At 40.6% G+C, this 25,845-nt stretch overlaps 1 protein-coding gene across 1 annotated transcript in view; it reads left to right on the top strand.

Moving 5' to 3' along the window:
• LOC149307182 (ubiquitin-conjugating enzyme E2 Q2-like) overlaps nt 1-25,845 on the top strand; it is a 35,337-nt gene extending 9,492 nt beyond the window's left edge. The window contains exons 2-13 of the mRNA XM_089538556.1: nt 2,801-2,905; nt 10,535-10,639; nt 11,930-11,986; nt 12,523-12,660; nt 13,101-13,185; nt 17,910-17,970; nt 19,019-19,109; nt 19,342-19,400; nt 21,562-21,610; nt 21,901-21,996; nt 22,472-22,538; nt 24,067-25,845. Of these exons, the coding sequence (XP_089394682.1) occupies nt 2,801-2,905; nt 10,535-10,639; nt 11,930-11,986; nt 12,523-12,660; nt 13,101-13,185; nt 17,910-17,970; nt 19,019-19,109; nt 19,342-19,400; nt 21,562-21,610; nt 21,901-21,996; nt 22,472-22,538; nt 24,067-24,098 (945 nt within the window). The 3' untranslated portion in view covers nt 24,099-25,845. The remainder of the gene's footprint in view (nt 1-2,800; nt 2,906-10,534; nt 10,640-11,929; nt 11,987-12,522; nt 12,661-13,100; nt 13,186-17,909; nt 17,971-19,018; nt 19,110-19,341; nt 19,401-21,561; nt 21,611-21,900; nt 21,997-22,471; nt 22,539-24,066) is intronic.

The raw sequence follows: 25,845 nt of genomic DNA, 5'->3' as shown, positions 1-25,845 counted from the left end.
AGGATAATTTCTCTCTTTCAGTTGAGGAGGAAGTTGTCAGCAGCTGACTTTCTTCCTCAGAGGTATACATTGAGGTTCCCAGTGGTTTCTTTTCAAGGCTCTGAGCATCAGCAAGGCAGCTATGCTTGTGTGTGTGTTATCACAGCTGTAATATGTGATCTGACCTAAATAGCTCCTGCTCCTCTAAACCAGAAGTGTACAAACCTTACTGAATCTGCCTTATGTTTTCACTAAAATCCCAGTATCCACCAACCAAAGCCACAGAAGGCATACACCACTAATTAATATACATGCACATATATTTGGAACCTAGAAATTTGTTGTTAGTCCCAGCTTAGAAAACCCCAGTAATTAACAATCATACACATATTTGGAACCTAAGAATTTGTTGTTAGTCCTAGCTTAGAAAACTTCACTCCTAGTTATCCCAAGCTTTCTGCACCACAACAGTCTAATTTAGGTAGGAGTGATCGTTTTTTCTGTTCAACAGCTGTAAGTTAAAAATGGTTTTATACCTGCTGCAATTCAACCTGATACCTACCAGTAGATCCCAGTCTACCTTCTGCCCAACACTGTCAAAAAACGGTGACTGATGAATAGCAAGTGTATAAGAGTTGCAGAAGAACCTGATGTGTATGTGTGTTTTGGACCAATATAGGTACAGATCTAGCAGAAATGGCATATTTGCTCTGTTGCATGAATTCTGTATCTGCTGTTTCCCAAGATGGCTCATACATAGCTGGGAATGTGTCTTAATGCACAGAATAAATTCATGTGGAAAGCTCACAGGGCTCTGCACATCTGTATTTTCCCACTGGGGTCAGTGGCAGATCCTGGACTAGCAGTGGTTTTGCAAAAATCACAACCTATGTCAAGAAACATGGTCCATTTGTTGCTGATAAAAGTAATGGAACTTGAAGTGACAGTTAGTAAAAACTCCTTGTCTGTTGAAGGAGAACAGATTGTTGTTTCCTTAATGGGCCAATGTTTTGTTTTTTCCTTAATGGGCCACTGTTCCTTTCTCTGTCTGTTTCAGTTCTGCAAACTGGATCCTCCCTTGTTGTGTGCATTCAGGTAGTTTCCAACTTATGGTGACCCTAGGCAAACCTGTCATGGGATTTTCTGGAGCTGAGAAGGTGTGATTGTCCCAGGTCACCCATTAGGTTTCAGTGGCAGAGCAAGGAATCGAACCCTGATCTCCAGAGTTTTAGTCCTGCTCTCAAACCACTACACCACCCCAGCTCAGATCTTCCCTCCCTTTGCCAAAAACCATACCATTTAGTTGGGATGATGTAAGAATAAGTAGGTACATACAGCAAAATACACACACACAGAGAGAGAGAGATATTTTTGTTAAGCACTGTCTGCATTGCATTGGAATGGTGTGCCACAATGCAGCTTTGACTGCAGCAGGGGTGTAATACTGTTGACCAGAGCTTAGAAAGTTCATGGGGTAGAGATAAGTCTGGCTTGACTTGAAGACACACACACACACGCAATGAGTAGCCAAACTCCAACGGTCTTTAAAAAAATAGCCAAGAACTCTTTGATCTAAAGGTGTGTAGAACTGTTGGTCACTAGGGATGTTTGTTTAAGCATATGCTGCTTCTAAGAACAAACACCAGCTTCTTTTAGATTGTTCTCCAGTGTTCTGAGAAACATCACATAAGATGATCAGTTTGTGACTGGGGACATACAGGTACCGTGTTGCATGGTCAGCTCCAGACAAACACTTCTCTGCACATAGAAAACTGGCACATTCAAGAGAAGACTCAACTTGTTCCCCCTGACCATTTAAGTTTTTTGTGTGCAACGATTTGGGATGTATGGAGCAACATTGCAAAGCCCTACCTGGAAACTAATAGGGAACATTGCATAAAGAGATTTACTGCCACCATCTGCTGTTTGTGACAACTAGGTTTGAGACAGCTAAGGACCCTGGCAGATACTGATGTGTGTGTGCTTGTTTTGTAGGACAATAAGTTCATTAATGAGGCAAGAGTGAATCTTTCCCAAGCTCTGGTTGCTCCAATATTGTTTTAGCAGTAATTCTGGTTTATTTTAGTATAGTTACTTGTTGGAGTAATTGGTAATGAAACTATGGATTTTCCGACCCAACCTTTGGGTGCATGGTTATATGTAGAGTATATGTAAACCAGCAGTAGGGTGCATGTAGAAAGGACTATAAAAGCTGAACAGAAAAGGCTACAGAAAACCCCGCTAGTACTTACCATGTCACTCTGATATTCCCACAAGAGCCACCCCACTGCAGAATTGGAGCAGAGGGGATTAGAGAAGCTTCTGACTATGTTCCTGTGTGCATAGTTTTTTGTGGGTATTTGGGGCTATGTGGCTATGTTCTAGAAGAGTTTATTCCTGATGTTTCGTTGGCTTCTGTGGCTGGCTGAAGAACTGGATGAGCAGGGGGGTTTTCTAGTCCCAATAACCTTTCCTTGGGCCAAGCTGACTTGTGTGTTTACAAAAAGTAGGGCATGTTAAGAAGACCTGACCCACTTGAGGCAGTTGGGTTGATTCTTTTCTGGAAACCTGCTCAGCCTCCATAGCAAGTCCTGTTCCTACTTTGGAAAACTGCTGTTTGCACTACACTGTTGACTTTCTGGGTCTTGCCTTATGATGAGATGGGAAGCTCTGCATGAGGGTTTTGCTTTTTGTTTTGTTTTAAAGTATAAAAAACTGCTCTTTTCCTCACCTTGCCAGCTGCATAGGGTAGGTATTTTTGTTTTAGGTTATAAGTAGTTACCCAAACAGGAATGTAAATCTCTTAATTTGATTTGAATAGGAATCGTACCCTTCTTCATCACCAATATGGTTCGTGGAGTCAGATGACCCCAACTTGACTTCAGTATTGGAGCGCTTAGAGGATATTAAAAAGAGCAATACTCTGGTAAGTGGTCACTTGTATTTCTTTCCTCAGCATGTCAAAATTCATGGCCATATATTTGTTGTTGTCATTTTAACTAAGTTCAAATAGGGTTTGCAATTTAACAGGCAATGACCCCATCTCTGTCTTGCCTAATACCCTAAAGGCACCACCAGATCCTATCTGATCTTGAAGCTAAGCAGGGCCAGCCCTGGTTAGTACTTGGATGGGAGACCACCAACGAATACCAGGTGTTTGAAACTCTATTTCAGTGGAAGGGCTTGGCAAAAACCACATCTGAGTATTCCTTGCTAATAAAACACTATGACATTTATGGGGCACCCCCCCCCCATCTCCAGTGTCTATACAAAATAATTTAAATGCATCCAGAAGAACTTCTTTTTCAGTCTGTCAGAATCCACTGGAGGATTCTAGAAACTACTTCGAAATACTGACTTTTCCAGACTGTGACTATTGGTACATACAAATCAGCCTTCTCACTTCTGCTGCCCTCCAGATACTTTGGAATATATCTCCCATTATCCCCAACCAGCATAGCTCCTATTGAAACTGCAGGATGTACTGTATATGGGTCAGTTGGTTAAATTGCAGTCACTTTTACAAATGCCTAAGCGATTGTAGCAAACAAAGTGATGTTCTGAGTAGAAACTTCAGATCTTACAAAAAAGATGTTAAACACCCATCTCTATATAGGAGGAAGCAGAAAGGATTCCCCATGTTTTCTCTTCAGTCATTTCAAAATACTGTGCCAGGCATCTCTTACTGTGTGCTGCCAAAATTAAAATGAGCGTACACAACGCCTTTTTTCCTTATCACAGTGCTGCAGCTGCCTGGATTCTGAGTTGCAGGGCTATTGAAGAAGCAGTTCAGATTGTGGCCTTTGGGTTGTTATTTTCAAAAGATCATACAGTTCCTTGTAACCTCCTTTAGGCCAGTCTGTGGGTGTCTCTTTGTATGTGGTCCAAAAAAGAGGGCTGACATTTTGCCTCCACTGGGCTGCTCTGTGAGCTTGTGTCTCTTTGGCCTCCACCACAGCTTTGTAACAGATTCCTTGAAATCAAATTTGAGAATGTTAACTAAGGTCCAAAACACACTGCAGAAATAAACCAGTTTGAGACCGCTTTAACTGCCCTGGGTCAATGCTAGGAAATTCTGGGAACTGTACTTTTGTGAAACACTTTTCTGTTAGAGCCCTGGTTCCACAATAAACTACAATTCCTAGGATTGCCTAGCATTGAGCCAGGGCAGTTAAAGCGGTCTCAAACTGGATTACTTCTGCAGTGTGTTTTGGACCTTTTTTACACTACTGAGAAAAATTATTTCCTTATAGATGCTCAGAATGTGGAACAAGCCACTTCCAGATGGGAAGTGAAGGCAGGCAGAGCCCTTCACTTGATGTTGCGGTCAGTTAGATGATGGGATGGAGGGAATTCTTATCAAGTCTGCAGATGACACAAAACTGGGAAGTGTGGTAATACATTGGAAGATAGGAACAGAATTCAAAAGGAGCTAGATAAACTAGAATAATTGGGCAGAAATTAATAAAATGAAATTCAGTAGAGACAAATGCAAAATTCTCCATTTAGGCACAAAAATCAAATGGACAAGTGTAGGAAGGAGGATATATGGCTCAGCAATACAACCTGTGAAAAGGAACTTGGGATTATTATTGATCATAAATTGAACATGAGCCAGCAGTGTAATGCTGTAGCAAAGAAGGTGAATGATATTTTAGCCTGCAGTGTGCAGGTGAAGAGAACAAATCCTGCAAGGAAAAGTTGAAGGAGATGGACACTGGAGGCGGCAAGCTACTGCTTGAAAGGGTAGAACCAGGTTTAATGGTTTGAAGTTACAGGAGGGTATACTGTATTTCAGCTGAACATTAGAAGGAACATCTTGACAGTAAGAGCAGTTCAATAATGGGATAAATTGCCATTGCTTTCTCTGGACTTCTTCAAAAAGAGGCTGGAAAGATACCTGTTGTGGATGCTTTAGCTAGAGGATCATGCATTAAGCAGGGGCTAGGACTCTATGGCCCATGAGGCCCATTCCAGCTCTATGATTCTATATGATTTTGCTTGATATGAATATATCAGGAAAGGTCTCTGCTATTCATGAGTGCAGATTGTGTGTTTTCTTACAGTCTCTTGCAACTGATACTTACAATAATAATAATAATAATAATTTATTTATAGCCCGCCCAATCACAAGGAATCCAGACGGGTTACAACAGTAAAAATAAAGATAATAAAATAAAATACAATAAAATTAAAGAGAGCGAAGTGAGTACATTCACAGTTAGGCCTGATGGAAGTTGGGCCTCTCTTTTTAATTTCCTCCCAGGTCTGATGGTGATGTCATGGAGGGAGGGCTCTTCTTCTTGAGGCAAGGATTTTATTTTAATTAATTTTAATTTAATTCTTCTCATTAAATTTAAGAGAAGAATTGGTGGACAGAGTGACATAAGTCACAGTAAATGGGGAGTAGAACTAGGTAGGGAAGGCCTGCTGGAAGAGATCCGTCTTAAGAGCCTTCTTAAAGGCTGTAAGAGTAGAAATGTCACGGATCTCCTTCGGCAGGTCATTCGATAGCTTCAGAGCTGCAATGGAAAAGGCTCTCTGGGTGACTGAAGTTAGCCTAGATTTTATTGGCTGAAGTAGATTCTTCCCCGAGGACCTTAGAGTGCGGGACGGACAGTATGGAAGGAGGCGATCTCGTAAGTATTCTGGACCCAAGCCATGTAGGGCTTTGAAGGTAATCACCAACACCTTGTACCTTGCCCGGAAACTAATTGGCAGCCAGTGAAGGGATTTCAAAACCAGTGTTATGTGATCGGTACGACGAGTACCTGTAATTAACCTGGCTGCCATATTTTGTACAAGTTGAAGTTTCTGAACTTGGCACAAGGGTAGCCCCATGTAGAGCGCATTACAGAAGTCCAATCGAGAGGTGACCAGTGCATGTACAACTGTTTCAAGGTCTCCCTGCTCCAGGAAGGGGCGCAGCTGGCGTATCAGCCGAAGCTGATAACAAGTGCTCCTGACTGTCGCATCCACCTGAGCTGTCAGGTGAAGCGGCGAGTCAAGGAGCACCCCCAAGCTGCGGACAGAGTCTTTCAGGGGAAGTGTGACCCCATCCAGAACTGGCTGACATAATTCCATACCTGGGCTTGGGTTTCCTATAACAAGTACCTCCGTCTTACCTGGATTCAGCTTGAGTCGGTTTTCCCTCATCCAGTCCATTACCACCCCAAGACAGGCATTCAGAGGAGAGATGCCATCCTTAGTCACTGCATCAGTCTGAGACATAGAGAAATATATTTGGGTGTCATCAGCATACTGATAACATCCTGCCCCATGTCTCCGGATGATTTTTCCCAGCGGCTTCATGTAAATGTTAAACAGCATAGGAGACAATATTGCACCCTGGGGTACACCAAATTTTATCTCTCTTTTAGAAGAGCAACTGTCTCCTAGCGCCACCATCTGGAATCTGCCTGAGAGGTAGGACCGGAACCACTGTAGAACAGTGCCTCCGATACCTAACTCTCTCAGGCGTTCCAGAAGGATACCATGGTCGATGGTATCGAAGGCCGCTGAGAGGTCTAAGAGCACCAGCAGGGTCACACTTCCCCTGTCAATGCCTAGACGGAGATCATCGACTAAGGCGACCAAGGCCGTCTCAGCTCCGTATCCTGCCCTGAATCCGGTTTGAAATGGGTCCAGATAATCAGCTTCATCCAAGACTGCCTGTAGTTGATTGGCGACCGCCCTCTCGATCACCTTGCTCAAGAATGGCAACAACGAGACTGGCCTATAGTTATTTCTATCCACAGGGTCCAGGGAGGGCTTTTTTAAGAGTGGTCTGACCACTGCCTCCTTAAGACAAGAAGGCAGGGTACCCTCCCTGAAGGATGCATTGATTATATTTTTCAGCATCAGCTTGACTATATCACCCCCCTGGACAGCCAGCCAGGATGAGCAAGGGTCAAGAGGGCAAGTCGTTTTTTTCAGACTACTAAGGAGCTTGTCCACGTCCTTAGTACTTACCGACTCAAATTGATCCAGTCTAACAGTAATGGCGAAGGCATTGGATGCCTCTCTCATTGCTTCTGACTTAAAGTTGGCAACCAAATCAGCTCTTATCCGAGAGATTTTATCTGTGAAATAATCATTAAAAGCATTACAGTAAGCTATAGTTGACTCTAATAGAGAGTTCTGGGTGGGAGGCAGTTGTGTTAAACTCCTTACCACCCTGAACAGCTCAGCTGGACGAGATTTCACAGACGCAATAGATGCAGAGTAGAAAGATTTTTTGGCTGCATCTATCGCCACTTGATAGGACCTAAGAAAAGTCCTATGAAGTATCTTATCAGATATGAGTTGATATTTCAGCCAACGCTTCTCTAGTCGTTGTCCAACCCGCTTCATTTGTTTAAGCTCTTCAGTGTGCCAAGGGTTACGGTTTATTACTAGGTTTGCCTAGCACTTTGAGTCATACATAATGGTGTTTTAAAAGTCAGGGTGAAATACTACTACATAGATACTACTGAACTGCATTAAATGCATAACAGCCTAGTACCAACTGGTAGCCTTTCTCATCCCATACTAACTAGAGTTCCAGTGCTTCAGAGAAACAGGTTTCAAGTCATGAGTGTCTCATACTGGATCTGAAACCTTAAGATTTACATCAGTACATATTATGTCCTGTACGTCTGGCCATAATAATATCATATTGTGTTTAAATTGTTAAAGAGTGTGGGTTGCATATTGTCCTTAAAATGAGATGCCCAGGAAACTGTGAAAGGACATTAGGTTGTGATCAGTTTGGTTCTTTCCTTGTGCCTTACATATTTTGAATTAGAATTGATTGTGATCATTAAGAACTCTGGTCTTGGCTGAATTTGTTCATCTCTGCAGCTTCAGTTGGATAAAACAGCCCTGCTTATGCAGCACAGTAGTCAGAATATCACATTTTCAGGAAACAGGTCAGAGAGAAAGAAAGACATTATCATCCATTATTCCCCTTGTTAAACCTGTACCAGTTCTGCTGCTTCCCACACTGTCTGGAAGGTAGTTAATCATAAATAAGGACAAGTACTGTTAGCTTTTAGGCATAATTCTATTTTCTGTTTCTGTTTTCTGCATCTAGATGAGCTAGTCTATGTGGCCTGTGGTTTCCTCTGCTATTTCCCAGGATCCCATAGCTCAGTCCCTGGAGTTGCTGGCTCCAAGGGAGTGTCGTGTAAAAGTTGTTATCCTTCCAAGCAGATGTGGTAGAAACCCTCTGTTGACCTGGAACATCTGCTTTGCTCTGGTGAAAGAGTGCAGAGGTGGAAAGCTTAGGATTCAGTGACATAGCTGCAGCTTCAGGGGAAAAAAACTAGTGATCTCCCTCTAGGTTTGTCATATTCCCCTTAAATGTGATTAACTTGCCCAGGTGAATCCTCTGTGCTCAGGTTAAAATCTCCTGACGTTGCTCTGCGCATGAAAGGATGAGCCCCTGATGGCTGGCAGTCTTGCATAGTTGCATTCCAGCAATTGTCCTTGTAAGCATTTAGCAGTAACTGTAATGGCCATTTCTCTCCAGTAAGGATGAGGGATAAAAACTTACTTACTCCTATTTTTAAAGGTTCCTGAGAATTTGTAGAAACTGGGGGCTAGGGGGTAGGTGAGCACCGCACAAGGAAGTCAAATTCGTCACGTAATCTACTTGCCACTAAGTCTGCATTAGTTTAATGACCCAGTTTTCAAAAGACTTAGAAGCACTGAGGATAATGGGATACACGTTGCTAGGAAGCATGGTTACCATTTCAGGTTTACTGTTCATTGAAGAAGAAGAAAACCCACCACTGCATGGTAACTGCTGTTTATTTTGCCCAGATATCCTCATTACTACCTTCACGCTGAATTTTCTCTTAAACATTTCTCTGTTGAAAAAGGTACTTAAAGAAATATTGTGGTGGTGGAGGTGGGGAGGTTTGCAGGCTAAAAATAGCATCCTGAAAGTCGGTTGCAGACCAGAACGTCAAGAAGCAAGCCCTCTGACACATTGCCGGGGATGCCCAGGTAGTCACAGGTTGTCATTTGACTCTTAGATGTTGTTGGTCTATGCCAGTATGGGTGCAAAGCTCAGGTTACACTTAGTTTCTGAAAGACAAAAGGCTGTTTGTCTGTCTTCTTTTGGGTTGTCGTCTGCCACGTACCCCACTGTGCGTACATGCAAATGTTGTTCCGACAGATACTGAAATTCTGGATTTTTAAAATACATGTACAGTCAGCCCTCTGTATCCACAAATTCTTTATCTACGGATTCAATCAATCATCCATGGCTTAAAAATATTATATATATATTTCCAAAAAGGAAACCTTGATTATGCCATTTTATATAAGGGACTCCCTTTTACTATGCCCCTGTATTTAATGGGACTTGAGCATCCACGAATTTTGGTATCCATGGGGGGATACTGGAACCAAAACTCGGTGGATATTAAGGACCACTTTACACAAAATAAAGGCATTTGAGGTCCAGTTTAATAGCTTCTTTCTCTGCCTGTGTAAAAGCCGTAACTTTCATAGGGCTGGAAAGGAAAAGTAATTGCCAGTCTAAAGGTGCTTAATCCTGACCTGAGAAGGCTGGAGCAAGCAAGCAAGGTATTCCATACCCATATGCTTGCCAAGCAGGTGGCTCCAGATGGCCCAAGTAAATGAGCCAAGCCTCAGGAAACGGGGGAGGAAAACAAGCCTGTGTTACTATCTAATCTGACTGCAGAGAAAACCTTCCTGGTGCCAAATATGCCGTCAGATCTGGGATTGTTAATGATGTGTTCACTGTGAACATACTGAATTTTTTTGAAGCATATGCTTAATGATTCCCTCTAATGCAGTGGTGTTTGGGTTTCTGTTGAATCCTGCAGGGATACATTGGCAAGCTATTAAAGTAGTTCTCCAAGCTAATATTGTTCCTCGTGGATCAAAATATCTAGCTTGGTTTCAGAAAAGCCCAAGCAATGTTGAATTTTGCACATAAGCTAAGTAAGGTACTGTTTAAGGCATCAGATTGTGCAGGGCCTCTAAGTTTTTTGTATACTAGCGGAGAGGTAATAGGCAGTAGGTCTAGTGAATTTTAGCTAGGATCATATGAAGTTGTCTTAATATCAGTCCATTGATCTGTGTGGCTTAGTATATCTACCTTGACTGGAAGCAGCTCTCAAATATTTCAACTGGGAGCCATGCTGTGGATTGAATTTAGAACCACTTCTACACAAAGCATGTGTACTTGAGTTGCAACTGTTCCATTTTGCACCACAGCAGAGAAGGTGGTCCTGTGTGCTTGAACTAGAATAGTTGGAAGAGCACAACGTGCCGTTGTGAAGGAATACTTTATTAATCTGAGTACCAGAAAATATAACATCAGTAACTTAATATAACATCAATAATAGAAAATATAGCATCAATAACTAACTTAACCTAGACCCGTGGGTTTATTATGAGCATTTATTTAAGATGTGGTTGTCCTGTTAGTTGTAGCCTGTAGAAAAACAAGACGTCCTTATTCTGCTGACAGTTTGATAAACATTCTTTAATATAATGTAAAACCAAACAGTTAACACACTTTTAATTTGTTTTGTAGCTTCTCCAACAGCTGAAACGGTTGATATGTGACCTCTGCAGATTATACAATCTTCCTCAGCATCCTGATGTTGAAATGCTAGATCAGCCGTTGCCTACTGGCCAGGTAAATATTCGGTTCTTGGGAAATAACTATGAGTTCCAGCTACAGACTCACCTGAGCAAACCATCATGGAGTCCCTTCAGTCATAAAATCACAGTCTTAGACTTAGAAACAACCACAAGTCCAGTTCTCTGCCATGCAGGAATACACAACTAAAGCAATCCTGAAAGATGCTCATCCAATCTTTGTTTGAAGACTTCCAAAGATGGAGAGTCCACCACCCTCTCAAACAGTCTCATGGCTCCCAACCTTTGGTCCTCCAGGTGTTTTGGACTTCAACTCCCTCAAGCCACAGCCAGCCTAGCGAACAGTCAGGAATACTAGGAGCTGAAGTCCAAAACATCTGGAGGACCAAATGTTGGAAACCACTCTATTCCACTGATGTAAAACTCTTAGAATAAAAAAAAAAGTCTTCTTGATGTTTAGGTCAAATCTCTTGTCTTGTAGTTTGTGGTTTGTATTTTAGTCTCTGGAGCAGCAGAAAAAAGCCTGCTCCATCTTCTACGTGACATCCCTTCAGATATTTAAATATAGTTGTCATGTCACCTCTTGGGCTGGACACATTCCAGCTTGTCGATAGCCTTCTTGAACTGTGGTGCCCAGAGCTGGACACAGTATTCCAGATGGAGTCAGTCATGAAGGCAAAGCTGCTTTCTGAGATGGAAAGTGACTAAGATGCAAGTCACTGCTGTGCAGAGCAAATGACAAGTTGCTTCTGTTACGGTAAGCAGCCATTCCCTTCATCTCAGAAGTGCATGTTCTGTTCTTTTCTGCTAGCGGTGGAACAGTTTGCAGGGGTGCAGTGGCAAAGGACTTGGTGGTCCTTCTATGAAAGCCAAATAACTGAGGGGACAATTCCTCCCTCTTATTCTTCCTCCCTCTCTTACGTTTCCCCGGTGAATAGCCACATACAGGACTCTATCGCTCTTTTTACTTTCCAAAAGTTGTTACCAATTTTAGGGGGGGGCAGACCCATACCTGCAGCTTTCACAGTCCTGCCACATTAAGAGAACTTCATCTCTGACCAGTAGGAACTTCACTGTTCTTAAGTTTTTACTCGAAACCAACAGTTTGTCAAGGTACAGTCTCTGCATTTATATGTTCTAGTGAGCTCAGTTCGCTATTTCTGATAACAATACTTAGCATTTGTGGAGTGTGTTTTGAATTTTGAAAGCTTCTCACTTGTACTACTTTATTATTCTTACTGTAATAATTTTGAGAATTCCACAGCCAGCAGTGGCTGTTCTGTTTGGGGAATTCTAAAAGGAAGGAAACTGATTTGTTGTATTCCAGAATGGAACGACTGAAGAGGTTACATCAGAAGAGGAGGAGGAAGAAGACATGGGTGAAGTATGTTTATTCACTTGCCTGCAGTCATCTTTGCTTCATGTTTCAGACACTGGTTAAGCTGCCCAAGGGCGCAAAATGACTTGAAGCCATGAGAGAGACGTTGACCTGATACTGGTATCCTCCCTCCTGAAACTGCACATTTTTGTGCCCCCTATCTTAAGAGTACCTTTCAGTGTACTCCCTTATCAGAAATGCTTGGGACCAGAAGTTTTTTTGGATTTTGAAATATCTCTATTTGCAGATATAGTACATAAGAGATACCTTGAAGTCTAAATACAAAATCCATTTATATTTTCTATACACCTTATTTTATACAATATTTTAAATAATTGTGTGCATGAAACAAAGTTTGTGCACACTGAACCATCAGAAAGCAAAGGTGTCACTATCTCAGCCCCATGCAAAAAGCTTTAGCTTTTAGAGTATTTCAGATTCGAGAATTCCAGATAAGGGAGACTCAGTCCATATCTGCTTGATTTCCACCCACTCTTCATCAGTCTCTAATAGGCTTTAATAGTGTTAATTTTGTCTTGAAGGACATTGACCTGGATCATTATGATATGAAGGAGGAAGAACCAGTTGATGGGAAGAAGTCCGAGGATGATGGCATTGAAAAAGAGAACCTGGCCATTCTGGAAAAAATCCGGAAAAATCAAAGGCAAGACCACCTAAATGTAAGTAGATGTTGGTAAGTAAATATAAGTAGATGTCAGTCTACCATTTCCCCCCTGCAGATACCTAAGTGGCTGTTGGTCTAGTTCCAGTGAATTCTGTATGTTAAATAGTCATACTTGTTTCGAGTAAGATCTCCTCCGCTAATTTTTCCCACTGCCATAGTTAGGGAAAATCCTAAAAATATGGAACCAAAGTTCTTCCGTCTTTTCAACACACCAATTTATTCTCATGCGTATTGTTCAGGTATAAGAAATTTAAATCCATTTCCCAGGAATAAATTTTTCTATCGTCTAGATTGTAAAATGTTTAGATGTTAATGTCCTTCAACAAATGCACTAATTGTGCAATACTGATTATCACTAAACTTTAAAAAGAATTTAATGGTTCTGATAGCTTTCTTCAAACATTCTAGAAAATCAAGTTTTTCACGTCTTTTTAGGGCGCAGTTTCTGGATCTGTCCAGGCTTCAGATCGACTTATGAAAGAACTCAGGGATATATATAGGTCACAGAGTTACAAAACAGGTAAGTGTTCTTCACTTTTTTTAATGGGGCAGAAACCGTAAAATTTTCTTAAGGGCATGGGATTGCTATGCAGTATGCATTATTATGGACTATGTTTGCTTACCTTTTGAACTGTGAAAGTTACTTCTGACTAGGTAGAACATAGGTTTGCCCTGTAGAGAGATCTTGTAGCACCTTTGAGACTAACCGAAAGAAAGAAGTTGGCAGCATGAGCTTTCGTAGCACTGTAAAAGTATCACAATCTGAAATCTGTTAAACAGTCTTAGTATCTATGCTAAGAATGTTCAGCTTCCTCCTTCTAGCATGGAGTTTTAAAAAATGCACATGCAAACTACTTTTTAAATTTTGAACTCAAAGACATTTACACTTTCACCAAGTGTAACAGATGGAATGCGTAGTAAGCAAACACCAAGCACCTGGATATCTCTCAACCAACTAAAGCATTAATGAACATCAAATTGTGTCTGGTTCACTCAGGGATTTCTGTTCCTATATGATTACAATCCAAACCATAAAAAAGAAAAATTGGGGATACTCAAATCTTTATCTGAACAAGTATTAGTCTCTGAAATTTCTGAATAATCCTAAAGACAAAAGAATTTCAGGAAGTTAACTAATCTAGTTTTGTTGTTGCTGTTATTAATCTAATTGTTGAAGGCTAAGCAACCATTTGATCTTCCCATCCCTAGATGCTAGAGTGTGGTGCTTTCAAGATAAAAAAATACCTTGCACAAAATCTTGCTGTGTTATATACACATGTAGGTAACCTCTAGTTCTTTCAGCTGACATTTGGTTGTGAAAATGATGCATTTTCTTTGTAAACAGTTGCTCACTGTTTTTCTTCTATAGACTGGCATAGCCAGCCAATTATCTGGCTGTCCATTCTGCATTTAGTCCAGGGCCTGAAATAGCACAGCAGAGGAATAAAGGGCATAGCGTTGTTTGGGCTGTCTCTGTATTGAATTTAAAGACTATTTAGTAGTGATTTTCCACAAGGTCAACCTATATCTAGGGGCCTCAGTGGCACTTTAGTGTGTGTGTGTACTGAGCAAAGAAATCGTGTTTGATGTTAATAAAGGGGTGGTGGTGGATATATTTGTGTGTGCGCACATGCACGCACATGCTTCCAGTTGCAGAAATATCACAACTTCCCACAGGATTACCCATATCAAACTGTTCTTGGCTCTTGGCATTGTTCCAGGAAGCTTAAAAGAAGGGTGAGTACCATAACATCTGCAGAGAGTAACCAAAACTAATTGAAATGCACAAAATATTCAAGCATGGGAAGAGTGAAGAAGGCTGCCATTGTTACATCATCCAGCCATCTTTCCAATATTTCCCTTTGAATCATCCAGCAGTCATGCCAGTATTTCCCTTTGAATCATCCACTAATCTACATTCTGTCTGCCCTTAATTTAGGGTGGAATGCTCTTGGTTACTTATACTGGTGTAACTGCAGGTTACATCTGCATATGTTCTGCTAAGGACATTGCAGAAGGGTGTATCTTGTACCTTCTTGTACCTATCTTGTTCCTAGCACTGTCTTTATCCCAGCTGAATGACAGAAACTGGAAGGTGCCTGGCTCTCAGCCCACAGCTACTAAAGGACCAGAAGGGTAAACCTAGGTGACTTGTGTCATGCAGACAGGAAAAGCAGCATGCTTCCCCCTCTAGGTTTATATTTTACCAGCATTCTAATAAGAACTTAGCCACAAAGTACTAAAAAAGAAGATCTGAACCTTTGCTGGTTTGAGTGTTTTGCTCACGGATCCACCCCGTCTTTATTCATTCTAATCAACTTAGCACTTTCAAACTCAGGTTGCCTATTTATTTATTTATTTATTTATTTATTTATTGCATTTATATCCCACCTTTCTTTCAAAATTGTGAGTCGTGGGGCCTCATAGGATAAACCAAGATCAACTGTTACAGCTGAATTAAAAGTACAATTAAAAACACATCCCTAAGAAAAGTACATCACCTATAGCAAGCAGAAGGGCTGGAAAGCATTTAACATAACCCACACCTATTGGTCTTCTGAAATGAAGAAGACTTGAAGAGGGGTGGTGAGGGGATGTCAGATTTTTATATGGAGCAACTATGAATTCATTCATCCCAGTATGCATTGTTCTGGGCTAACAGGCTTACCCTCCATGTCCTAGTTTTGCATCTGGCTGCCCCCAGCCAACAGTTTTGTATTTGGCTCTAGCTGGTGCACTTCAGGGTTCTAGTAAAAACACATACAAAAATCCCCCTCTCACACAACCCTCAATTGAGTTTGAGTAGGAATGGATAATGTGGAACGTTACACTTTGCAGTTCAAGACTTGAACTATCTAGTTTTGGAATTGTCTGAGCACTTTTCTAAGCAATCAAGTAGCATCCATCTGATTTTACATTTAGTCATAACACTTGCACAGTGCACTTCATGGATCATTCCTGGTTTCTTTTTAAATCTGGAGGTTAACCTAGTTGTGCTGGAAAGAATCCATCCTTAAGATATTTAGTTCTTAGTACCAGAATGTTAGCTATCTATATCTTATAAGCTCTGGGTGCTCAGTAGTAATCCTCATGAGGAAGAGTTAGTCTTTGCTCTTAAGAGAGGCATCTGGTGTGGCTTGGACAAAGCGAGAAAAAAATCACTCTTTGTACACAAGCTCTCACAATCCTCTAGCCAGTCTGGATAGTGGGTATTCTGGGAGTTGTAGTCCAGTCTGTTGGACTCTGAGAAAGACTGTTTTATATGAGAGGATCTCTTCTTGTTGTATGCCTTCAAGTCGTTTCCAACTTATGGTGACCCTATCATGGGGATTTCTTGGCCAGATTTGTTCAGAGGAGGATTGCCATTGCCTTCTCCTGAGGCTAAGAGTATGGGACTTGCTCAAGATCACCCAGTGGGTTTTATGGCCGAGCTGGGAATCAAACTCTGGTCTCCAGAATCATAGTCCAACACTCAAACCACTATGCCATGCTGGCTTTTTTGTTACAGCAGCAACTGATTTCTGCCAGAGATCTTGATGAGTCTCTACCAGTGAGATTAGGCCTACTTGAATCAAGGGTCTAGCAATATTTCAATGGGAATGTCAACCTTTGCATCCTTGCCATAGGGCCATCTTACTGAAAGAAGCAGTGGCAATGGGAGCTGGAACTTGCAAGTCTTTGAGATGGAGCCTTAGAAACAGCATACAAATAAGTCAGATGTTTGTCAGTGTGCTACACAATGGTCCATCAGAAGAGTAAAAGAGGAAAATGACAAACGTCAAGTATGGATCAATGCTTGAGCTGCTAGACCAAGTCTTATGGCTTTTCTGGTGGTACTCTGGCAGTGTGAAGTCAAAGGCGTTCACGGCTAGCATCCATAGTTTTTTGTGGGTTTTTCGGGCTATGTGGCCATGTTCTGGAAGAGTTTATTCCTGATGTTTCGCCAGCATCTCTGGCTGGCATCTTCAGAGACTCTGGCAATGGCTTATGTGTGTCTAAACAGGCTTGCTGCACCATAAAGAAGTAGGGATGGGGCATTAGATTAAACCAGTGCAAATACCTGACATCTTTAAACCAGTTGCATCTTAATTATAATCAGCTTTTAGCTGCCTGGATGGTATCAGGAAGGCCTGCAAACACTATTCTTAAATCACAACTTTTACCTTCTGCTTTTTTGCCTTTATATCCTGCATTTCCATAAGAAAACCTCCAATGTATAATTCAGTAGGCACTTGGTATCCACTGGGGTTTGGTTCCAGGACCATCCATGGATACCAGAATCCAAGCACGCTCAAGTCCCATTATATACAATGGCATCGTAAAATGGATTCTTTTAAATGAAATGCTGAAATCAAGGTTAGCATTTTAGGGAGGAAAAAAATGAATATTTTCAAGACAGAAAGAGAGGGAGAGGGATAGAGCCAATTTGGCGCAGTGGTTTGAGTGTTGGACTACAGCTCTGGAGACCAGGGTTCATATCCCCGCTCAGCCATGAGAACCCACAAGACATACACTGTCAGCTTCAGGTGAGGGCAATGGCAAACCTCCTCTGTAGAAATCTTGCCAAGAAAACCCTGTGATAGCTTCACCTTATGGTTGCCATAAGTTGCTACAACAAAAACAATATTTATATACATAAATATAAGAGACCTGGCCTTTGGGAAGCATCACTTCCAGATTGCCTTCTTTGACTGACAGCCTTTTTTGGGGCGGGGGGTGTTCAAAAGATTTCTCATACCAGCTGAATTTAGTCGTTCTTTTGTTCATACAGTTTCCCCTTTGCATATATACTGAATTTCCCTAACCCCTTAGTTGATGTTCATTCCCACATATTTGCGTCTCTTATTCTAAAAGGCACAGGATGTTTACTTGTTTGTTTGTTTTTTAAAATGAACCCCCCCCCCCCCAATTTTTTAAAGCAACTTTGCCTATTTAATAGCAAATGCTGACCTGGGAACCTTAGCTGATACTTTCCCTAGCCAGATCAGCTCAGGAATGCCCTTCATTTAAGCAATATACATATAGTTTTATAAAGTATTTGACTCTTGTGAACAAAAGATGAGAATGGGGTGGGGATCTTGGATGCCTTAGTGACATTCTGGCTTCTCTCAAACAACTCCTGAAGTTGAAGAGAACAGGAGCTCCTTAGAGCTCTGAATCATAGGCTTCAGAAAGAAGAAATGAAGAGTGTTTGTTCCAGTGGTGGTCTAACCAAGTACCCTTTTCCATTTCTATCTTCCATAGGGATTTACTCAGTGGAACTCGTAAATGACAGCCTGTATGAATGGCATGTAAAACTTCTAAAGTAAGTACACATTCTTCCTAACACCACCAGCCAACTGTGTCCTAAATCTGTGGTTTTAGCTTTCCATGTAGGAATAGCATTGCCCCCAAATATTGATCAGAGTTAAGGTTCAGGCAGATTGGCTGGTGCATTTCTTCACTTTTAAAGTAGACTTTTGAAATAAGAACTTCAGACGGTAAGTACCACTGTAGAAAAAGCATTCCTTCATGTGCAAAGGAGGAATTTCTTTTCCAAATTGGTTCTTGCTTTGACCCAAGTGCATATCCTGCCCCCATTTATATATATCTATATTTCTTCTGCTTATATGAAGAGAGCTAAACCAGGCATGAAAACCCAGTTGCTTGAAACGTTCTCTTCTTCGTGATTTCCTTCTTCTTGAGGATTTCTTTTTTTGCAGTCTTAAGTCTGATCTAGAAGTAGCCTTTGTCACATAGTTTGGCACAGTGTACCTTCTATTTTTTCAGAGCTTGGGAAAGTGATTTTTTTTTTGGACTGCAACTTCCAGAATGGTCTCTAGCCATCATCAACTGTGGTGGGTGGGAGGCTCTGAGAGTTACTTTCCATACTTTGGAACTAAATAGCTGATTGAGAGTGAAGTATGTGAATTGGGTTCAAACTGATGTGGAATGGGCAGGGTTTGAATCCATTCCTCACATTGTGACTGAACATGGATCTTGGCACACCTGGTGTTTGCAATGGGAGGGAAGTAGCATCTATAAAAGCCGAGTTATTAAGCCCCCCCCCCCCCCACAGGGCCTGAGCCTGCCATCAAAATGCCTGGGCATTCCCATTCCACAGTGTTTTCAATATTTTCCGCCAAACAAGCTCTTTCCTGTTTCCCATTATCTTCAGTACTGCCCTTAAAACAAGCTCTTGCATGTCACTAGCATGTTCACTAGGGCCCATATTCACATAGCTCTGCAAACAACGGATTTTTTTCATTTGGAAGAAAAGTACTTCCCATAGTATGTTTTGCAAAAGCAGCAATAACTATTCAAGTCTGAATGACTCAGGCTCTTCTTCTTCTTCCTTCTCTCATAATCGCCAGGGTTGATCCTGACAGTCCGTTGCACAGTGATCTTCAAGTCTTAAAAGAAAAAGAAGGTGTAGAATATATTTTGCTCAATTTCTCTTTTAAGGTAAGAAGGAAAGTAGTTTTTTCCCCAATCAACATGTAAATCTACTCCTTTGGCAATGTGTATTTAGAGCATTATATCCTTCTGGGTGAGATATTCCTTATCTAGGATTTAGACTAACTTGGTGGGAAGAAAGGTCCATGGGATTCCAGAATGAATGTTTACAGTATCTTATCTACGGCAGGGAATCAGATTTGTCAAGTTTTTGACTTCATTTTTTTTCTTCTTGTTTTAGGATAATTTCCCCTTTGACCCTCCATTTGTGAGAGTGGTGGCTCCTGTGCTTACTGGAGGGTAGGTGCCAGTCTCTGTTGTTGTTTAATTTAGAAGTTGTAACCCTCTGTGTGTTGCAGGTTTAGATTTTAACAACCAGTTCCCCAATTGCTCACTGTCACATGGGAGCTTTATGCTATGCGTGATCCAATCTAGATAATAGGAAACCATATTTTGATCATGGCTTGTTCATCCTAACTAAACAAACCAAAGTTTCCCCCCAGATTCAGCTGGAAAGAGGGATTGTGGTTTGGCAGTAGAGCGCACCCAGTAACTTATAATTTAGAGCAGGGTTAGGCAACTGGAGCCATCCAGCTGTCTTCGGCCCATAACTCTTATCAGTCCAGACAGCATAGCCAGTACTGAGGAATTATAGCAGTTCAAGAGACCACTGGAAAGGCACATTTGGGACTTTCTGCATAAAAGCCAGTGCAGCCTTCTCTCCTCTTAACTTTATTCCTGTTGGAAAGTTTTTGTACTCCTTCCCCCAAAGCTGCCTGTGTCATCCACCTTGTTGTCTAAATCAACACTACCTTCAACACTGTAGTCTGAAGTTAATTCATTGTCAGCAGGATAATCTGCAGTCCACATTAACATACACATTCAGTAATTCATAAAAGTATATTTTTCCCTCCCCACTTCTCAAAAAAGAACCACAAATAATATAAAAATATACCATCTCAATTCACCAAATCTGCAGAGATTTGAACACAAAGATCATTTGCATTGTAGAGTCAATTGGGAAAGCAGAAAAGTTTTCCTGCTTCATTTAAGATGTATTATGTGTTTGAGTCTCAGTTGTATCAGTGTATTAGACACAAGTCCTGGCAATTCGTCTCCCTGATTTTCCTATAGGAAAAGAAAAGAAAATAATAGGATAAATGTCTCTACTGTGCCCTCTTCATATACAGAGTTGTGAGTTGTAGTCCTGTTAAACTGGCCCTTCTACTGTTGGCAGAATCTCAAACTGCATCATTTACACCATCAGCTTAAAGATTTAAGCAAATCTTTTGAAGGAAGTGGCAGTGGATTGTAAAGGTGATAGATCTGAATAACCTAAGAGTAATCACTGGACAGCTTTATAAGCTCTTAATAGATCTATGCCTTGTCTATTAAATGAAAGTTTGAAAGCTCAAGTTACTTGTGTTCAGTATGATTTAGATACTTTTATTTTGTTGCTTTGTAATGGCCTATAGCTAGAAACAACGCTTAACAGAAATCACATAGTATGCCCAGGTAGGTGCTTAATTTGTTCCTTACATGAAATTGATGACACATACACACACACTACCTGTCCGCACAGGGACAGTCAACTGTCCTGAAGGCAAACTACTGTTATATTTATGTCCTGCCTTTTCCCCAAAATTGGGACCGAGGGTAACATACAATTTTTAAAAACAATATAGCTGAAATATAGGGAAAAATGAGCATTAAAATGGGATTTTGTTGTTGTGTGCCTTCAAGCCATTTCCATCTTAGGGCAACCCTAGTGATTTTCTGGGGCTGAGAAGGTATGACTCGCCTAAGGTCCCCATGGCCGAGCGGGGAATCGAACTTCATTCTGCAGGGTCCTATTCCTGAGCTGAAAACACTACATCATGCTGGCTCTCAAAATGGGATTGCACAAGTGATAATAGTAAAATGATTTATAACTACACTTAAAAAGATCCAATGCAGAGTTAAAAAGCAATTAAAACAGTTCCATTTCAAACAGTTCAATGTGAAACAGTACAGCACCCTCAAGTTCAACTTTGATGGTATGATTTCAACATCATTTGTTTTCTTGACCACAACTTTAAGCCCAGGCACCTACAAAGCTGGAGAGAGTAACTCACCTCACTTCAACATTATGAGGTGATAGATGCTTGTACAGAAGATTTGAGCTTCAAATCACCTTTCAATCATCAGTCCAACCATCTGTGCATGTGTAGCTTAAGCCTAGGTACAGGAAGCTTTTTACTTGCTCAGTCCATTGTGATCAGGTTTATTGTCCAGAGGTACATTTTCTTCTGAAGGTAAATATTCCCAGCAGTGGACCTGTGAGTACCAATTAAGCACAGCTTGACAAAGAATGCTCTCGTGTACCATTGCAGATGCTGTATAATCGCTTAAGCTATAACAATCACAATCATAAGTTGCATTGTTGGGGAAGGCATTCCTAACATCTCTTTCTGTCCTACAGGTATGTTCTTGGTGGAGGTGCATTATGCATGGAACTTCTTACTAAACAGGTGACTACACTATCAAAGTCTGAATGGAGGCTGAAAAGACTACTATGTGGCTATATTATTATTATTATTATTATTATTATTATTATTATTGCCACCTTTTGGAACTATGTGCAATTTGGCTTTGTAAAAGTTAGAACATAAATTCTGACATTATGACAGTGAAAACTGATTTGGACAATACATATTTTGCAAGGTGGACTGAGAAAGCATGTCACAATTATATATATAATATAATATAATATAATATAATATAATATAATATAATATATATTCCTTTCCCCCCTTTTTAGGGTTGGAGCAGTGCCTACTCCACAGAATCAGTCATCATGCAGATCAATGCCACACTAGTCAAAGGAAAAGCCAGAATACAGTTTGGAGCAAATAAGGTAAATGGCCATCAAGTGTGCTTTTTCAGCTCTTTGAAATGCCAGTTTGTGCATTCTGGTATAAAAATGGCTTTAGAAGGAATGCAAAATATTAGGGATAGCCATTTGATGAACTAGTCATTCTTTTAAGACATTAATTTAGCAGAGTGGTGATGCTGGAGGTCAAGAATAATTCAGGCTCTTACCAGGCTCTTTTCAAATGGAATAAAGTGTGTCTGGTTTCATGTAGAAGGGACATGGCTATCTGAGAAACCTCAGAAGGCAAAACTGGAAGCTTGGGGTGGGGGATTCGAACCCAAGGTTTCCCACCGCTACTTCAGAGCAAGCTATACAGTGGCTTCATTCTGTCTTCAGACAGCTTTTAATCAAGTTTTAGGCAGCTATGGTAAAATACTAACTTCTACAGCAGGTCACAATATCTGAACTGTTCTGTCATTGTTGGGATAAACATTTAAGCCAATTGTTTTTCTTCCAGAACCAATATAACCTAGCAAGAGCACAGCAGTCCTATAAATCTCTAGTACAGTTACATGAGAAAAATGGTATGTATGGTATGTATGGTGTATGGTATGGTAAAACACATAGTTTTGTAAGTATAACATGAGAAGGGAGACCAAAAAGTGCATCCGAAGCCACCATGTGATCTAAATGTCCTTTATTGCATGTTTCCACAGTTGCCCACAGTCTAGTTCTATACGAATTGAGCTATTTTTTTAATTTGATGGTTATGCCTAACCTTTCTGATAGAAATCTAATCACAGCCCCCACCAAGGTTTAATCTGTAGATTATTCAGATAAAGAGGTGGTTTATGTATTATTGGGAGAACAAAGTAAAGGGCACATATTTTTTTAAAAACTGTTTTGGTTTTCCCATGTAGATGAACTGATAAGAAAGAGAATTAATGATGACCTCTTTTAATAGTATATAGTAGGCTTGGTTTGGAGTTTAGCTGTTATTTCTGTATCGCAAAAAAACATGTAATGTAGGGAGTAGTTGAGTTGGTAATATAAAAACCTAATTAAATCTAAAGGGTAATAAATAAACAAACTTTATTCTGCTGCAGAATTCAAAGCAGCTTACATGACTAGAATATATTGGAATAATACATACTCTCGATAAATACATTGACCCCCCCCCCCCTTTTAAAACAGGATTAAATACAATACAGTTTAAAAATTCAACCTGTTAAAATGACAGCAATTTTCTAGTAGAGGCAGTGGTTACATAAAGTAAGGAGAGTACAGAAATTAGATTGAACTATTCTGGGAAGGCCTGCCGGAAGAGATCCGTCTTGACAGCTTTTTAGAAGCTGTCTAGGCTGGTTATTTGACGGATCTCCTCCGGCAAGGCGTTCCGTAGTCTGGGAGCGGCAGCAGAGAACATCCTCTGGGAGGTTGCCATTAGTCTGGTTTTTATGGGTTGCAATGAGTGCTTCCCAGAGGATCTGAAGGTGCAAGGTGGATTGTACGGAAGTAGGCGATCCCTTATATAGGTTGGACCAAGCCATGTAGGGCTTTAAAGGTAATCACCAAAACCTTGTACTGCACCCGGAAACCAATAGGGAGCCAGTGAAGAGATTTCAGAATAGGTGTAATATGATCACTTCTAGTTTTACCAGTGATCATCCTGGCTGCCATGTTTTGTTCTAACTGTAGTTTCCGGACTAGGTGCAAGGGTAGCCCTATGTAGAGTGGTTGGCTGAATGGCAGGTTAATTTAGTGGTTGACAGTCCTGGGAGTGATAAAAACATACAAATAAATGGTATCCGAAGTGTCTAGTATTGGCATAATAATTATTACTAAACTTCATTTATAAAGCGCTTTAAATTTGTATAATCTCTTGTAGTCGCCAAAATGTTTTTCTTTAAACCTAGTTTCTGTGTATTTGGAGAATGCAATGAACAACGTACATGTAGTCAAGTGGGTGATGAGAGACCCTGTCGTGGCATTGGTACTAGTATCTTTGCCACTGTGTATGGTGTCAAAGTATAAATCCATCTGCAAAATCGGTGTTGCCATCACTTAATGAAGATTTGTCAGTGCCTAATCCTTTTTTATACTTCCTTGCAGGCTGGTTCACACCTCCAAAAGAAGATGGTTAACACTGTGGACTTCTCATATACATGGACCAATGTCAACTTTAAAAATTCCTTCCAACACAGATTCAAGCTACGAATGCCCCTGTAACAGCCATAATGAAGATTCTAGCTAATAGACAATTAGTGGATAATCTGAAGACTGACACATCCAGGATAAGTTACAGCCATACAGTTCTGCTCCTCTGTCAGATATCTTGGACTGGACAGTTTAAGAAGACTTTCCTGTATTGTCCTTTTGGATTAAGCATACCAGTCCTCCCTAATTTGACAGTAACTCCTTGAAAACCAGACTCTCGGTTTATTAAAGTACCAGTGAATAGGAGCTTTCCTCAGCCAATTTTTGTATGCACTTAACTTTTTTTCCCCCCACTCTGCGGACTGCAGAGAACTGCAATATATTTTATTTAAAGCCAACCAAGTTAAAATAAAGCTAGATTGATAATACATTGCAAAGTTTTTCAGGTCTTGTTCAATTGGGATGTTTGGATTTGTTTTGTTTTTTTCCTGGCTGAAAGTTGAAAGCACTTGTAACGTTGCCAAATGTAATGACAATATATAGGAGAACTGTAATGTTAAACCATTAAAACCTTTTCCCCCCCATGGCTGTGTTAAGGATATGAACTGTTTCTGGACAGAAATCCTCTCCAGTTGTCTTGCTGCTTGAGCAGAGCCAGGCTGTGCCAATAGAGTTTTGTGACTAGTCATATCCACTGGGACATCGACTTTTGCTGGGCTGTGTCTGCTAGCTGTTGGCTCTTGTATCTCCTTTTGCAAGAAGGAGCCATAGGTATAAAAAAGCTTGAAGATATTTAAAATACTAGAAACCTTCTTTAGGCAGTTGACTCTATTAACGGGTTGTTGCAATCGTTTGTAGACTAATGAACTTCAAGAGCAATTGGCAGAAGTCACAGAGACACTCCTTTGTTAAGGGGTCGGCGGGGAAAGGTTTTTAAAGGAGCGCAACCCTAGGAAGTCCCAGGTATCTCTTTTTTGAAATGTCGCCATAGTCGTGACCATGGTTTTGTTGAAAAACTAATGGGGAATTGCTCTTCCTTTTTTTTAGGAATCTGGATCTGTAACTACTGTGGGTCGGTAACTGCTCTATCATTGCCTTACCTTTGAAACAAAATCAGGTGTGGTTTTTTTTTTATTTTTGGCGGTTGAATTTGTGTAGGGCTTTGCGTTCACAGGGATCAAAACAAGGGTGTATGCACTTTTTGTTGTTGTTTAGACATCCAGAGATGTCTTGGCTCACCCTGCCCCTTTAAATAAGTAAATTTTGTATTTTCTTTTTAACGTTGAAGCACTTGGCTTCAGGCTATTCGGTCTCATAGGCTGTTTTGTTTAAAAAATTTTATTGTTATTATTATTTCAGAAAATGAGAATAGAAATGTTTGGCCTAATGGAAGACAGTTTTGTGCAACCTTTTAGGGTGTACTGTGGATGGCGTCCACCTTCTTTCCTTATTCATTTGGACGTACGATTCCTTCTTGTCAAATCCTGCTAGCAGCCTTAAAAGCAGAAGCCAAATTCTGCAAGCGTTTCTACAGCTCATTTAAAACCTGAAGCTAAAACTCTGAATACATTATTGGATTCTTTAATATCCTAATGGACTAGCAGAGTGGCAGGTGCACACTTGGCTTGCTTTTTATTTTTTATTGAGTTTCATTTTCATTGCAGAATTATTTAGCAGTGTATGGTAAATCTGTAAACTTGCATCAAGTTTATGAATAAAGAACCATTTTAAGAA

Source organism: Sceloporus occidentalis, unplaced genomic scaffold (genome assembly GCF_023333645.1).
Source record: "Sceloporus occidentalis isolate IW3139 unplaced genomic scaffold, rSceOcc1.0.p SCAF_9, whole genome shotgun sequence".
Lineage (NCBI taxonomy): Eukaryota > Metazoa > Chordata > Lepidosauria > Squamata > Phrynosomatidae > Sceloporus > Sceloporus occidentalis.
This window is presented reverse-complemented; position numbering and strand designations above follow the sequence as displayed.